The sequence below is a fragment of the Rhineura floridana genome, chromosome 3 (genome assembly GCF_030035675.1).
Source record: "Rhineura floridana isolate rRhiFlo1 chromosome 3, rRhiFlo1.hap2, whole genome shotgun sequence".
Taxonomy (NCBI): Eukaryota; Metazoa; Chordata; class Lepidosauria; order Squamata; family Rhineuridae; genus Rhineura; species Rhineura floridana.
The window spans coordinates 64,442,142-64,458,055 of record NC_084482.1 but is presented as its reverse complement, the minus strand read 5'-3'; the positions used below and the strand labels follow the sequence as shown (position 1 = coordinate 64,458,055).

At 42.5% G+C, this 15,914-nt stretch overlaps 1 protein-coding gene across 5 annotated transcripts in view; it reads left to right on the top strand.

Annotated features, from left to right (window-relative positions):
• TNRC6C (trinucleotide repeat containing adaptor 6C) overlaps positions 1-15,914 on the top strand; it is a 156,986-nt gene that overhangs the window by 68,826 nt on the left and 72,246 nt on the right. For 4 of the 5 annotated variants that reach the window (XM_061616341.1, XM_061616343.1, XM_061616340.1 and 1 more), the window contains exon 4: positions 5,452-5,784. The exons of the other annotated variant lie outside the window; for it this stretch is intronic. In XM_061616341.1, the coding sequence (XP_061472325.1) occupies positions 5,452-5,784 (333 nt within the window). The remainder of the gene's footprint in view (positions 1-5,451; positions 5,785-15,914) is intronic. 5 annotated transcript variants of the gene reach the window in all.

Sequence of the window (15,914 nt, the reverse complement as noted above, 5' to 3'; positions counted from 1 at the left end):
GTGGACAGGATTCTGGGAGAATGGAGGGCCACTATTTGTTCCTTTGACCCTTGCCCAAATTCATACTGCCCAAATTTATCTGTGTGTGTGTGTATATATACATACTGTATTTTATGTATTTTAATTTTAATGTTTTTGTGAGTTTACTGTTTACAATTTTATTATGTATGTGTTTGATTTTATTTTTGTAAGCTGCCCTGGGTGCCCTATTATAGGGTAGAAGGACGGGATAGAAATATTTTAAAATAAATAAATAAACATTGGGAAATTTGATATTCCAAAATGCAGACTCTCCTGTCAGAATGTGAGATAGAATGTGAGATTGTCTAAGCAAACAAATACTGATATAAACTACTTTTGGGGGGTGGTATATGTGTGCACATACGTGCAGATGGAAAGGTAGCTCCTTCCTGTGCCTGGTTGACATACGCTGACTGTGCAATCCACAAAGGGCTTAAGTTGGGGAACCAGTTAGGGCACATATTAAGCCAATATTTCAGTTTAGGGAGAAAATAGATGATTATGTGACGATGTTTTAAGCCATTGTATTTAAATGGTACAAAATGTTTTTATTTGGTAATGTAATGAACATAGTAAGATGGTACTCAGGTTTAATGGGATCACATTACTTCAGACTTTCCAAGAGCCTAACTCTTGCAGCAAATACTGTCATATCAGCAGGTTAACTTTACAGTTGTGGATACAAAAGTGATGTTATGCTTTCTCATCAATTACTTAGCAATTTCATCTCTATATATTGACCTTAGCAGGTTACAGTGAAAAAAAATTAATATAATCATTTTTGTTTGATACTTCATTGTTCTTGGATAATGTTATCATGGTGGGGATCTAGCTCTGGTTTCATTCCAATTAAAAATCCAGGCAATGTTTCCAGTTTCGAGCAGCTGCAGAGGTTTAAACAAAGTCAGTATTTCATCTGTATTCCCAGAGTATACATTCCTGGACTGTATTAAATGTACTGTATATGTAGTACAGCACTTTGACTGTGAGCCTTACAAATGAAGTTGAAAAGAATGTAAAACACAAGGGCCGATGTGAATTTTGTAGAATACTTAAGCTCCTTTTTCTTCTGTAATAGTTCAGAGAAGGAGGGAATGGCAGAATGACTTCTCTGTTTGTACCTACGTACAAGCAACTGATTTCCAAGATATGAGGTTAAGTGTGGCATTTATGAGAAGGCACAAATTGAGTCTTCATTGTGCTGTGTTAAGATAGTAAGATTATATTAACATAAAATACAATATAATCCTAGCCTGTAAACTACACGAGATCATTATTTGCTGTCTGAACTGTATGAACTGTTACTATGCTGTATGAAGTTTTACTAAACCATGGTAACATCCAGATTAGACTGTGATAAGGTGTTCTGTGTGAGTGCTCAAACTTCAGTTGGTTCTAAAATACAGCCATCAAACTTCTAAATAGGACTGCATTGAACGTATGCCACTGATATTATTTTATTTGCGTTGATTATTGATTTAATTCTAGGCCCAATTTAAAGTGCTGGTTTTACCCTTTAAATCCCTAAACAATCTGGAACCAGGGTTAAAAGGGTTAAAACATTATTTAAAAAAATATTAACAAGCCACTATCATACATGTTTTGGTAACTTCCAAGATTATAATATTGTAATGTACTCTGAATAGGGCTGAAAACAGTTTGGAAATTTCACTTGGGCCAGAATTAGGGTTGCCAGGTCGGAGCCATCCAAAAACCTGAGAAAATGGGGGCGGGCCCTAGTGATGTCACGGGGCGGGCCCTAGTGATGTCACGGGGCGGGCCCTGGTGATGTCACGGGGCGGGCCCTGGTGATGTCACGGGGCGGGCCCTGGTGATGTCACGGGGCGGGCCCTAGTGATGTCATGGGGCGGGCCCTAGTGATGTCATGGGGCGGGCCCTAGTGATATCATTAAGCATGATACATTGTATCAACCACAGTTGCTTGGAGCATGCCATTCAAAAAAAATTCTCTGGAGATTAAAATAGAAATCTTACCTAAAATAGGGTGTTCATAGGTCCATCTGAAGTGACAAGGTCATTCTTTCTCACAAGCTTAGGGTGATGCAAAATGGAAATGGACTGCCTTCAAGTTAGTCCCAGATAGGGTCTTCATGGTAAGCAGTATTCAGACAGAGGTGGTTTACTATTGCCTTCCTCTGAGTCTGAGAGGCAGTGACTGGCCCAAGGTGAGCTTCATGGCTGTGTGGGGATTCGAACCCTGGTCTGCCAGGTCACAGTTCAATGCCTTTAGGGAACATTTAATCTAGCTTACTTGCTTCTGGCAAGAAGGGTTTATGTGCCCTCAGGCCAGGCCATTATTGGAAGAAAGGAGCCTAGTGTTGCAGAGATGTTAGATGGGAGCACAGATGGATGCTCCTGAAGGCAGCAATTATAAACATGCTTATTAAGGAACTAAGCCCCATAGAACTCAATAGGACTTACATTCTAGGCAAAACAGACAAATAATTGGGTGTCAGAACAAATTAAACCAGAACTATCACTAGAAGCTAAAATGATGAAACTGAGGTTATCATACTTTGGACACATAGTGAGAAGACACGATTCACTAGAAAAGACAATAATGCTGGGAAAAACAGAAGGGAGTACAAAAAGAGGAAGGCCAAACAAGAGATGGATTGATGTGGTTAAAGGCACCACTGACCTACTGGCAGATAAGCTGGTGCAATTGTTTAGTATCAGGAGTCAGCCAACTGTCAGAAAATCTGTAAGTGTTCTGTTCAGAAAAATTCAGTGCTGCAAATCACCCCCACCTCACCCCAGTAAAATAAAATCAGGAATCCAGGGTATATTCTCCATTTCTGTACATCACAACACCAAGATATCACTGCTTGGGAGCTCTATGAAGAGGCTATGTAGTATGCAAAAGGCTAGAATTCTCACCCTTTTAATGTGTTTGTGTAAGTGTAATACATATCAGTATATATTGATATACACATCAATATATAATGCAATATATATCACCAAATATAACACATTGATTTAAGAGATACAAAAATTTGGCATCATTTCCAAACTTAAATAGTAAAAATAAAACTACAAAAAAAGGCACCCACAGAACATACAGGTGAGGCGCGTGCGTGAGGGTGATGATCTGATGGCCCATGGGTGGGTGGAGGCGAGCGGTGGCAGCGGAGGCTAGGCTGGGCCAGCCTGGCTCTCTTAGCCCCGGCCCGGACTCGGAGCCAGTTACCCTGGGGCTCATGCTGCTGCAGTCTCTGGTTGGGGGCGGGGGGGCCCATCGCGGCCGCTGCCGTGGGTGGAGGCGAGTGGTGGCAGTGGAGCCCAGGCTGGGCCAGCTCCCTCTTAGCCCCGGCCCGGTCCGGATTCGGAACCAGAGCCAGTTCCCCTGGGGCTCAGGCAGGCTGCAGTCTCTGGTGGGGGGGGCATCACACGGCCGCTGCCGCGCCCAGCGTCTCAAGACGAGGCCCACGCCAGCGGGTGAAGCCGGCGGCCGTCCTCCTTTCCCAAGCCTTCTGCTGAGCCTGTAGGCCGCGTCGGCCCGTCTCGGCAGCGGTTGCTAGGAGACGGGTCCGACGCGGCTTGTCAGCCTCAGCAGGAGCCGTGGAGGGCAGGCTGGGCCGACTCCTCCTTAGTCCAGCCGGTTCTCCTGCTCCGGACGGCCGGCCGCTTCGCCCCTCCTGCTTGGCGCCGCTGGGGGGGGCATCGCGGCCGCTGCTGCCCAGCGGTGCCCACAGCAGGAGGGGTTTAGCCGGCGGCCATCCTTTCCAGAGCAGGGGAACCGGCTCCGGGGCTAAAAAGGAGCCGGCCCGGCCTGCCCTCCACAGCTCCTGCTGAGGCTGACAAGCCGCGTTGCCCATCTCCTAGCAACCGCTGCCGAGACGGGCTGACGCGGCCTACAGGCTCAGCAGGAGGCTTGGGAAAGGACGGCCGCCGGCTTCACCCGCTGGCATGGGCCTCGTCTTGAGATGCTGGGTGCGGCAGCGGCCGTGTGATGCCCCCCCCAACCAGAGACTGCAGCCTGCCTGAGCCCCAGGGGAACTGGCTCTGGTTCCGAATCCGGACCGGGCCGGGGCTAAGAGGGAGCCGGCCCAGCCTGGGCTCCACTGCCACCACTCGCCTCCACCCACGGCAGCGGCCGCGATGGGTCCCCCGCCCCCAACCAGAGACTGCAGCAGCCTGAGCCCCAGGGTAACTGGCTCCGAGTCCGGGCCGGGGCTAAGAGAGCCAGGCTGGCCCAGCCTAGCCTCCGCTGCCACCACTCGCCTCCACCCACCCATGGGCCATCAGATCATCACCCTCACGCACGCGCCTCACCTGTATGTTCTGTGGGTGGGTGGTGGCGGGAGCGGGCAAGGGCTGCTGCTGCTGGAGAGGTCCCTCTCCCTCACTGTGGCGGCTGCTCAAGTCCTGCCTGCCTGAGCAGCCTGAATGATAAAGAGCGGAAGTCGGCCAGCCGCAGCCCAACGTATGCGTGGTCAATCACGCATGTGTGGCTGAGGGGGCCAATGAAAACCGGAGATCCACCTTTTTAAAACAAGTATTGCCGGAGGCCGGGGACGGCCCCTTTTTCCCTGAGTCTCCGGCCGAAAACCGGAGACCTGGCAACCCTAGCCAGAATACAGGTGCTTGGCTTTTGGCCTAGTTCAGCTGCTGTGAGCATGTAACACTAATGCTGAAGGAGATCCATTGGTTTTCAGTTAGTTTTCGGATTCAGTTCAAGATGCTTGTTTTTAAAGCTGTAAACAGCCTTACCTCACGTGATCTTATAGAGTGCATTTTCCTGTATCAAATCCTTGTACCCTTGCATCATCATCATCAAGTGATGCCCTGCTTGGACTGCACCTTCAATCTGAGTATAAGTTGATATGCACCAGGAACAGAGCATTTTTTATTGCACTATCTTTGTGTAATGCTCACTCCGGTAAAGCCTTCTTGGCTAGATCTGTTCGTGCTATTAATAAATTATTTTATTCTGGCAGGCATGCGGAATCTTAGAGATAAGCAACTATAACAATGTTAATACTAGCCAATAACAACAGAAAGCATGAATAATATATATTAATGTTTTTGGTGTTTTATGAATTTTCAGCTGCTTTGGGGTACCAAAAGATTGAATGAAAATGTACAATATAAAGGTTTGGAAATAATTTAAATGCACAGTGATTATGCCCCTTTTATTTTTATATTATATCAGCCAATGTTGCCAATAAATAATTTTTAGAAAAATGAATTGCACTTCAGTGTACCATGTGCTGGTTTTCCATAACACAAACTTAGAGAAAAATCTCTTGTTTTCTATGAAAAATAACTGTACAAAGGTGACTTGTTTGTTTGCTCCAGCAAAGGGCATGCAAATGAGGTCTAATTTTAATTAAGCTGCCTTTAAAAAGGAATTATGCTTAATTCTTTCTCGTAATAAATGTGTTCTTAATATTTCATTTTTCACAGTGCCAGAACCTATTAAGACCAGTTTAAGCCAGCCCCAACCTGCCGGTATCAGTACCAGTACTTCCACCAGCACTATTACTAATAATAGCAATGGCAAGCGTGCATCTGCCAATGGGCAGCAGCCAGCTGCATCCCGATACCTGCCTCGTGAGGTGCCTCCACGCTTCCGCCAACAAGAACAGAAGCAGCTCTTAAAAAGAGGCCAGCCTCTACCTGCTGGAACTCTGATCAGCACGAGCCCAGCGCAAGGTACTGGACAAGCAGGAGCAAGTCCTCCTCCACAACCAGGAATAGGTGGACATCACCACCCCAGTAAAACTCAGACCCCAACAGGTAAGGATTTATGCTGGAAAATGCATTGTATGCAGAGGACTTCAGGTGCTCAATTAAATAGTTAACATTTAACCCAAAATTGCTTTTCTCCCATTCAGAACATAGTGGTCGTTTATAGGGGAAGACTTTGTTCTATTCTCTGTTACAGGAGCACGTTCACATAGAAAGCATGTATGAACAAAGTGGAAATGTGACTTAATTCTTTAGAAACACTAAAATAAAGTCATATTGGTAGCTTATTAAAAAGTAGTCACATGCTATTTCTGTGTCGCGTGTTGCCTGTTCCAGCAATGCTGATCTCTGCATACCATACTCTAGTTGAGAACTTTTCCATTGTATGCTTCCCTGAGAGGGTAGAATATAAACCTAATAAACTAAAAGTCTTGAAACAATTGAAATAAGAAGTGGCTTGTAATTATAAAGTCACTAACTGCACAATCTTGTGTCTACTCAGAAGAAAGTCTCACTGAGTTCACTGGGACTTACTCCCAGGTAAGTGTGTGTGGAGTTGCAGTTTAAGACTATATGCTGATAATATATATCAAATGTATGTAAATGCCATTTTTGAGCACAGTCTGAGACTTTACTTCTCCTTTGGCTTTATATCAAGTAGACTATAACAGCAAATGCATAAACGGATTTCCTGTTCTGTGTCTCATCCTTTGTTATTCAGATGTTGAAAACTTCTTCCCTTAACTATCAGTTTGTCATCATAGGCCTCAATTACCTTAGAGTAAATCCCATTGAACTCGACAGTACTTACTTTTGAGTAAGCATGTATAGGTTTGCATTTTTAGCGGCTGTTTAATGGCCTATGCTTTTGAAGCTAAAATGATATTTTGAAATCTTTCTGAATATAGGATGGAGAATACAAAGCAAAAAAGACAGAGTTTACCAGTTTGCCCAGCTATTCATGTACCTGCACTACCAAATGTGGGCAAATGGCAATATGAAGCTGACACAAAGCTTTAATTTCTGTTTTAGTTTTGTTTGTCACAGTCTGATTCATTGATTGTAACTGTAAGATTCTGTTAAATTAAATCTCTGTTGAACAATTGTTAGATGATCAGTTTCAAAACTAAAGAGCATGTTTGGAAATGTCTTGAAATTGGTAAGCTACAGAATCTTTATTCATTAAGGCCCTTGATATCCTATTTATTTATTTGATTGATTGATTGATATCTCTCTCCTAGTAGGAGCCCAGGGCAGGGTCCTACCTGACCCTTTACAACTCAGTGTTACCTATAGAGCAAGGATGGGAAACCTGTGGCCTTCCCAGTATTGTTGGACTCCCAACTCCTCTCAGCCTCAGCCAGCACAGTCACTGGTCAGGTATGATGGGAATTGAAGTTCAGTGTCATAGGTTCCCTATTCCTGTTATAGAGTTACTGTAAGAACACATATTGACTGATAAGCTGACAGTTGTGTGATTTCAGGAATGGGTTTTGCTACAGGCAGCAGTTAGAATCAATTAATTGAGACTGAAATCATGTGTGTCTAAACATGGTATACAGTAGGATTATGACTCTCAAAATGGAACATGGACCTCACTAAAGTGGTGAGACAAGTTCTGGGAAGTGAGCATTCCTTTCACTAAAACCCTCACAGCCAGATGTTTGTATATCTTGATTGGACTAAGTGACGAGTACTGACCAGCTCCTTCTCAGTCTGTATCTTCTGACTTAATAAACTGTGGTAATGTGTTAAGGGTTATTAATCTCACTCCTTATTGTTGTTGTGCTTTTGCTTACTTGGTCCCATTCTGAATAGAGCTTGAAACATACTGTTGTGATTGAATCTATCTGTGCTTAGATGAGCAGATGCTATCAGCCGTGCTCTATTGTTTACATTTGGAGAGGCTCATATAGTTTATCTCTAACTTAAGGGGAGTCACACACGTTTTAAAAAGTCTTGTTCTGTTCACTTCATTTTGTTTATTGACTGATTGATTGACTTGGTTTTGTCAGGGCTGCATTCTTATCATGGTGCTCACAAGCTATAAGTATGTTCTGCAAGCCATGAGATAATGTTGCATTCTCAGTGGACTTTGTCTCCATGCTAGTGGCATGTGTATAATCTTAACATTAGTTCTGATATCACTAATGTGGGCATTCTGGAAAAATCTGCTGTTATAATATTAATTTTCTTCATAGTCATTTGTAATCTACATAGGTAAAAATAACATTTACTTTTGCTTTGTGCTTCATTGATGTCAGGTATTCCTTTCATACCATCAGTTCACAAAATAGAAGGCTGTTGTGGGGAAAATATAAAACATGTATTCAAGTAATGCTTCATAATAATCATTACCCAGTTTTACTGACACTTTTGAAATCCTATATCCCTTCAAAACTCTACATCTTTTGTTCATTAGTGGATATCTGTCCTGTTCCTATAACCTCTGTGCAGCAGCTTCTTGTCCACTGTCCTTGCTTCACTCCCCACTCTTTTCCACACATAATTCACCTTGATCCATTTAATCTCTGCTTTGAATTAATTGGACCTGTAGGCTAGTAGGAGATCTCAGCCTCTCCCCCCTCCCCACTCCATTTTCAGCAATTCCAGTAGGGTTGCAGCTCACCACATATTGAAAAATCCTGACTGTTAACTGTTTATGGCTTATATAAGAATGATACAAATATTTCACATAATAAATATTCAAATATTCACAAATATTTCACCCATTAGTCTTCCGCACCACCGAGTTTGAGAAATGCTACCTGTGACTTTTGCAAAATTTGCCTGTGAACACATGAAGCTATCTTATAACAAGTCAGACCACTGTTCCATCTAGGTCAGAATTGTCTACACTAACTGGCAGTAGCTCTCTAGGGTTTCAGAAAGGAGTCTTCCAAAGCCATATCTGAAAATGCCAGGTGTGGAACCTGGGACTTTCTATATATGAGCAGTGCTGTATCTGACCAAAGGCCTTTCTATTGCATCATCTTGTTCTCACAATGGCCAGTCATTTGCCTATGAGAAGCCCAAAAGCAGGACCTGAGTGCAACAGCACTGTCCCCACCTGTGATTCCCAGCAACAGGTAGTCAAGAGACATACCGCTTTTGGTAGTGGAAGTAGTAGGCAGCCATCATGGCTAGTAGCTATTGGTAGCCTTAGTCTGTGTGTTTTTGTCTAACCCCCTGTGAAACCCATTCAAGTTCCTGGCAATTACTACATCTAGTGGTAGTGAATTACATTGTGCTGTGTGAAGAAGTACATTTGTCTCTTCTGAATCTTTCAACATTCAGTTCCATTGGATGACCCATGTTCTAGCATTATGAGAGAGGGAGAAAACCTATCCACTCCCTCTACACCATGCATAATGTTATATACCTCTAACAAGTCCCTTGTTATGCACCTTTTTTTTCTAAACGAAAAAGCCCCAAATGTGGTAACCTTTCCTCATATAGTTGTTCCAACTCTTTGATCATGTGCTCTACCACTGATCTACAACCCGTCCCCAAAGCAAAAGAAGTATTTTATTGTGAATATGAAGATAAAGAATTAACACAGAGTAAATTGTACAATGTTGTCTTAGTATTTCCCCCCAAAAGCAGTGAATTTGTCTCCATACTGGTTTGAAACCACAAGAGTTAAAATAATTTATATAGAATGTTGACACAGTTTGCTTCTCAGAATCTAAGTTTGAAGTTATAATTTGTTTAAATAAGCTGAGATTTTCAGCAGCTGTTACTTTAAGAAACTTCAAACCATGAAAGTTGGCAACCATGCATCCTATAAATGCATTATATGATATTGTAGCAGGATAAACTAGTCCTGGAGAGTTAATGGGATTTAGGCCAGTTGATATCATGGTTGGGAGGAATTACTTGTGGATCTCAGAGTATATTCCTTCCCAAGAATACCCTAAGAAAAGATGAGGCTGAACAGGGTTTACCAAAGCTAAGCCAGGCGATGTGAATGAAATGCAAGGGTTATTCAGAGCACATGAGTAGAAGGAGGCATTATTTCATAAGAAACAGTTCAAGAAACATTGAGCACACATCTTGAACCAGCCTATAAAGAAGCACTGATACTGCTATTGGGTTCTTTCTCAAATTCTGAATGAAATAGAGGCCTACCCCCCAAAAAATCTTACAGGTGGACAATCCATCTAAATTTCCACTTCAGAGTTGCTGGAGAAAGGAGGAATTCTATAATTGTGTACTTAATTTATGGAATTCATGGCCACATAAGGTATTCAAGAAAGATTTTGCGAATGTACAAATAGCTCTGTCAATGGCTATTAGCCTTGATGACTGAATAGAGCCTGCAAGTTCAGAGGCATTGTATCTTTGAGTATGTGTTGGCAGAGCTGTTGCCTTGGTGCCCTGCTTATGGGCTTCTCAGAAGCATCTGTTTGACCCTGTATGCAAGAGGATAATGGGCTAGATGGGCTTTAGGTCTGTTCTGACAGGGCAGTTCTTACATTCTTATGAACTGTAATGCTTTGTCCAAAGGGTTTGTCTTGGTGTAAGAACAGCAGGGCCTAGGAGTGATTTCTGCAACTCACTGGGCTGCAAGGACTCTTATACTAACACAACACTCTGTTGACTTTTACATAATAGCATCCACAGGCCCTCTTACTTGGCACCTCTTTCCAAGACTTATAGCAGGGAAAGATAATCAGAAAATCAGAATAATTATTTTGGTAATATATGCTTGTAAGCATGTTATTTAAGCATTGTTTAATTTGATTCACACACACCCATCTTTATTGTCATATTCAGTTGAACAACATTAAATGAAATATGAGGTATAATGCTGATGAACAAGTGTCCTCATTAGGGTTAGAAAAATCCCAGCTACTTGAGACTATCATACAAGTGCTTAGGAATTTGAAATTCTTTCCTACCCCTTATCCAAAAACAAACTGAGAAATGCTTCAGATGTAATTTAAAAACAAAACATTTTATTACAAAGTGTTGATTAGTAAACTCTTATACCTTCTATCAATTAAAAACTTTTATAGCTCGGAGGGACCAGGGCTGAAACTCAACTGTGCGGGATTAGACTGTGGTTCTCAGATGTGAGGGAAAAGCATTCATGAACAGCAGGACTGAACTGGAGCAGTTTTTTAAAAAAAAGTTTCAAGTGTTCAATCCTGAAGCATTGAATATAATTAAGCCCTGATTTCCAGTTTCCTTTTATTTGTATGCTTTATTAATCTTCACAGTGAGAGAAAAATTGGTCTTCAGTATTGTTTCTTTGTAGCAGGTTATTAATAAAAAGTCTAAGAATTCTTTGTAAGTATGAAGTGTCAACATCCTTTTTATGGGAGATAAGGTATTATACCATCTTCCTTCTGTTATTATTATACAGCCACAAGAGTGGCTGTATACTATAACCAGTGTGGATTTTTAGCGTTCCGGAATGTTAAATTGAAAATACCCCCCCGCCACTCTGATGCTTCTCATAACCTCATTTCAAAACAAAATCTTACAAAACTTATAGCCCTGAACTCAGAAACTCTTGCTTAACAACCCTCTAAATTTTCATGGCGATACACAAAACAGTTAGAGAGAATCTAGAGTTCAAAGTGTAAAAAGAGGAAAAAACCCAGACCCCTTTTGGACTTTTTTCTGTTAGAGTTCTCATAATGTCTTGAAATTAATTAAAAATCAGCCATGTTCACAGAGTACCTGTAATCCTATTACTGACCTTGCCCCGTACCCTGACCTTCATCTTCTGCAGTTTAAAAGTTTAAAAAATGCCTGGCTGATTTTTAATTAATTTAAGAAATTTTACGCTGAACTGAATGATAATGTTAGGCATGCTCAGTAAGAACCAACTGTCAGTGTTCTAAAAGCCAGACTCACAGCTCCTTGACTTGGCTAATCAAGGAGCCCCACTCACACTAGACCTTTATTTCACTTGAGACAGTCATGGCTTTCCCCCAAAGAATCCTGGGAAGTGTAGTTTGTGAAGGGTGCTGAGGGGAGGCTCCTATTCTCCTGACAGCTCCAGTGCCCAGAGTGGTTTAACAATCAGCCACTCTGATTGAAGCTCTGTGAGGGGAACAGGACCTCTTCTAGAACCTCTCAGCACCCTTCACTAACTACACTAACTAACTACACTTCCCAGGACTCTATGTTTTTAATTGACCATGCCCACAAAGTGGAATAAAGGTCTGTTGTGGATGTGACCAGTGACAGCTTTGGTTTAAATTTGGGTGGGAGACTACATGTGCCTGAAAAACCCTGAAAAACAGTGATGCTATTCACAATGTTTTCCTTTTGGAAAAGAAAGGGGCTTCCCCCCTGCCCAGTGCCTACCCACCCAGTCTCTTCCCCTCCCCCTCCTGCCCTCCCTGCCCCTCCCCCAGGTCAGTTTCACCTATCCTAAGCATGATAGCATAGGAGTAAATCCCATTGAACTCAAAAAGCATGCAAATGATCAAACCTTACCTTCCCTCCTCCCTTGCCCCTTCTCTCTCCCTTCCTTTATCCCTCACTCCTGCTCCCCTATCCCTTTCCAATCCCCTCCTCCTCCTTCCCCTCCCCTCTCCCCTCCCAGTCCCATGGTCAGTTTTAGCTATCTTAAGCATGATTGCACAGGAGTAAATCCCACTGAACTCAAGAAGCATGCAAATTATCAAACCTGCCCTCCCCTTCTCCCTCCCATCACTTCCCTTCCCCCTCCCTTCCCTTCCAATCCCCTCCTTCCACTCCCCTCCCTTCCTCCTTCCCTCTCCTCTCTCTTCCCACTCCTTACATCTGCTTTTCAAAGTGGTAATCCATACTGTATTAATCTGTCCATATATATTCAATTAGCAAAATATGGAGCAGTAGTACTCAAAAATAATCAGAATACACTTGACAGTTCTTCTGCTAAAGAAATGGAGGGAAGTTGCCGAGATTGGAAATCACCTGGCAACCATATGTAAACTGCTCTGATAGAGTGAGTGAGTAAATAACTAACTAAATAAAGTTTTAATAAACATGGTACTTATTTGCATACGTATTTTATCTATTAGCTAACTGGTTAGAGACACAGAAGTTTATGTTGCAGCTTAGCAATTTTATTGTTGATATAGTTTAAAGATTTACTGGGTGGAATAAAACTCCTTCAGTTCCATTACCACCCCCTCCTGTCATCTTTCCTTCAAGTGTACATCTAGTGCTAGCATTCTTTTTGGTTCTCCACTTACATATTTAAATTTCAACAGCATCAGCACTTAGAAAATCTATTTGAGGCCCTCTGCCAACAACTGAGTTCTTCTATAGACATTTAAACCTTTGATGTGCAACCAAGAAACGAAAATAATTTAGTTTTAAGACTAAGCAGTCTGCTTCAGAACTATATGAAACTTGATGGCAGATTTATTTTCATATCTTATTTTTTTATTGCTTATTGTTTTCAAATGTTACCCACCCTGAGACTTCAAGAATAGGCAGAGTTAAAAATCTAAATAGAAGATAAAGCAGAATTACATTGTTATAACCGAGCTTTCATTCTAAACCTACGCTATTTCAATCAAGCCTCTGAGGTTCATATGTGTCACCACATGAACTAATCCATGAGAAAGAGAACAGAATCAAAATATGGTGGTTGCAGCACAGCTATCCTTCAACAACAAACATTACTATGCGTAAGGTTGTATCCAGTGTTGCAATTGAGCTCTGACCTTCCTTTCCTTCCTCTCTCTGCAGTCCCCCACACCACCCCAAAATCTATTTTAGAGCAAACGTTTATCCATAGACCACCTGAAAATTGCTGAGAGTCTTGATGGATGACTTAAATGATTTTTCTGCCTCTGGTAGCAACTGTGATGTGTAGTGCTAGATAACTTTAAGTGAATTTGTATTGCTTCCTTAATTTCTAATTCACTAATAGGCAAAAAAACAACCTTGCAGTTTAAGAACATACCTATAGCCAACAGATATTTCTATCAAACTTTAAAAAGCAGGGAAATTGGGCAGCTATAGTAAATGCACCAGGGGAGCAGGAGAGCTACAAATTGGTCAAAATGCAAACACCATTTGGGTTGGTCTTTCACAGTCCAATCCACTTCCTGTGTAGCTTGGAAGAATTTGGTAACATATGCCTCTGAGCATATGGTGAGTGGTGGCAACACCTGCAATCAGCCCAAAGAACAGAAACAAGACATGTGCTGTGCTGATCTTGTTTTAGCAGGGAGGAAGCAACAATATTAAAACAGTTGATAATAGTTCAGATAGTCACTTTAAATATGTTTGATTTTGCAATTTTAGTGAAGTTTCCTATAGTAAATCATTTTCATTTGCTTCTGTTTCTGTGAGTATGTGAAATACAGCAAAATGGGGATGAGGGAGAGAAGAAAGGGCAGAGGGGAGGGGAGGGATGGGAGCGGGGTGAAGGACAGGCTTGATCATGGGGAAGGGAGGGCTGGAGTGAGCAGGGGAGTAGGAAGAAGAAACAGGGAGGGGAGGAAGAAGGGAGGAGGAAGGGAGAGGAGAAGGGAAGGAGGGGAAAGGTAGGTCTGACTATTTGCATGCTTATTGAGTTCAATGGGATTTAATCCAGAGCTTGAAAGTAGCGAGTTACAAGTAACGAATTTCTTGTAATTTATTACTGTTTTGAGTAACGAGTGGGTAACTTCATTACATTTTGCTGGTAATAGAATGAGTAGTAACTTCATTACTTTTGAGGAGTAATTGTAATGTTTCCAGCATTACTTTTGCACATTACTTTGGGGGGGGGGAGCAGGGGAAGTCTTCTGCTCCTCTGATTTGTGAATAAAAATCATGTGCTTCAAATTGGGCTTCTGTGCAGCGTTGTTCTTCCTTCATAATCTATGGGTGCTTAGGAGGCGACAAGGGAGGAGGTGGAGAGCTAGGTGGGGTGGAGAAAACAATTGTTTAAAAATTGACAGGAGTGGAAGGAGAAAAGAGCTGGAGGCAATATATATATAGAAAAATATGTGTGTTGGGGTATCATTGCTGGGGGTGGGGTGAGGGGATGTGAGATTCTGTTATGCCATTCTGTTAATCTTATGGATAACAAAAATTCTACTACCCTCTGTGTGTGTGTGCGCTTATTTTTAATGTTGTTTTAGGTTACTTAGATGTGCAGCAGCCAAGGCCAGCACCTTGTAGGCTTTTTCTTTTTTAAAAAAGTAACTAAAATGTAATTGCAGCAATTACTTTTGAGTAAAAGTAAAGTAATCAGAGCAATTGTAATGGTAATTACTACTTTTTGGGGGCCATGTAACTGTAACTGTAATTTAGTACTTTCTAAAAGTAATCTCCCAAGCTTTGATTTAATCCCATGAAATCATGGTTAGGATAGGTAAAACTGACCATGGAGAGGGGAGGAGGGGGAGGCAGAAAGAGGGGATTGGAAGAGGAGGGGATTGGAAGGGTGAAGGAAGGAAGGGGGAGGGAATGGGCAAGAGGGAGGGGATAGGAGGGAGGAGGAGGTGAGGGCAGGTGTGATTATTTGCATTATTTTTGAGTTCATTGGGATTTACTCCTGTGCAATGCTTAGGATAGGTGAAACTGACCTGAGCGAGGGGGGAAGAGGGAGGGGGGATGGAGGGAGGGGAAGAGAATCAGGGCGGGGGAGGAGGGAGGGGGAGGAGGGCAGGAAGGGGAGGGAAGAGGATTGGGTGGGTCGGTGGGCACTGGACAGAGGGGAAGCCAGTTGTATACCGGGCCCAATTCAAGGTGTTGGTATTAACCTTTAAATCCCTAAACGGTTTCGGCCCAGTTTATCTGAAGGGACGCCTCCAGTATCACCAAATATGCCGCCAAACAAGATCGGCCTCACAAGACCTTCTCTCGGTCCCACCGGTGAAAACAGCTAGGCTGGTGCGGACCAGAGAGAGGGCCTTCTCGGTCGTGGCCCCCACCCTCTGGAACTTGCTTCCTTTTGACCTTCGACATGCCTCCTCCCTGATGGCTTTTCGTCGAGCCTTAAAGACCTTGTTATTCAGGCAGGCCTATGGGATTTCTGGGGTGGATTAGGCTATTACTAACAGGTGGTTTACTGTTGTATGAATATGTTTTAAATTGTGTTTTATATTGTGTAAGTCGCCCAGAGTGTCTGTTAAGTCAGACAGATGGGCGACTAACAAATAAAATTTTATTATTATTTATTATTCCTTTCCAAATTGTGAACAGTATCATTGTTTTTCAGCGTTTCCGCC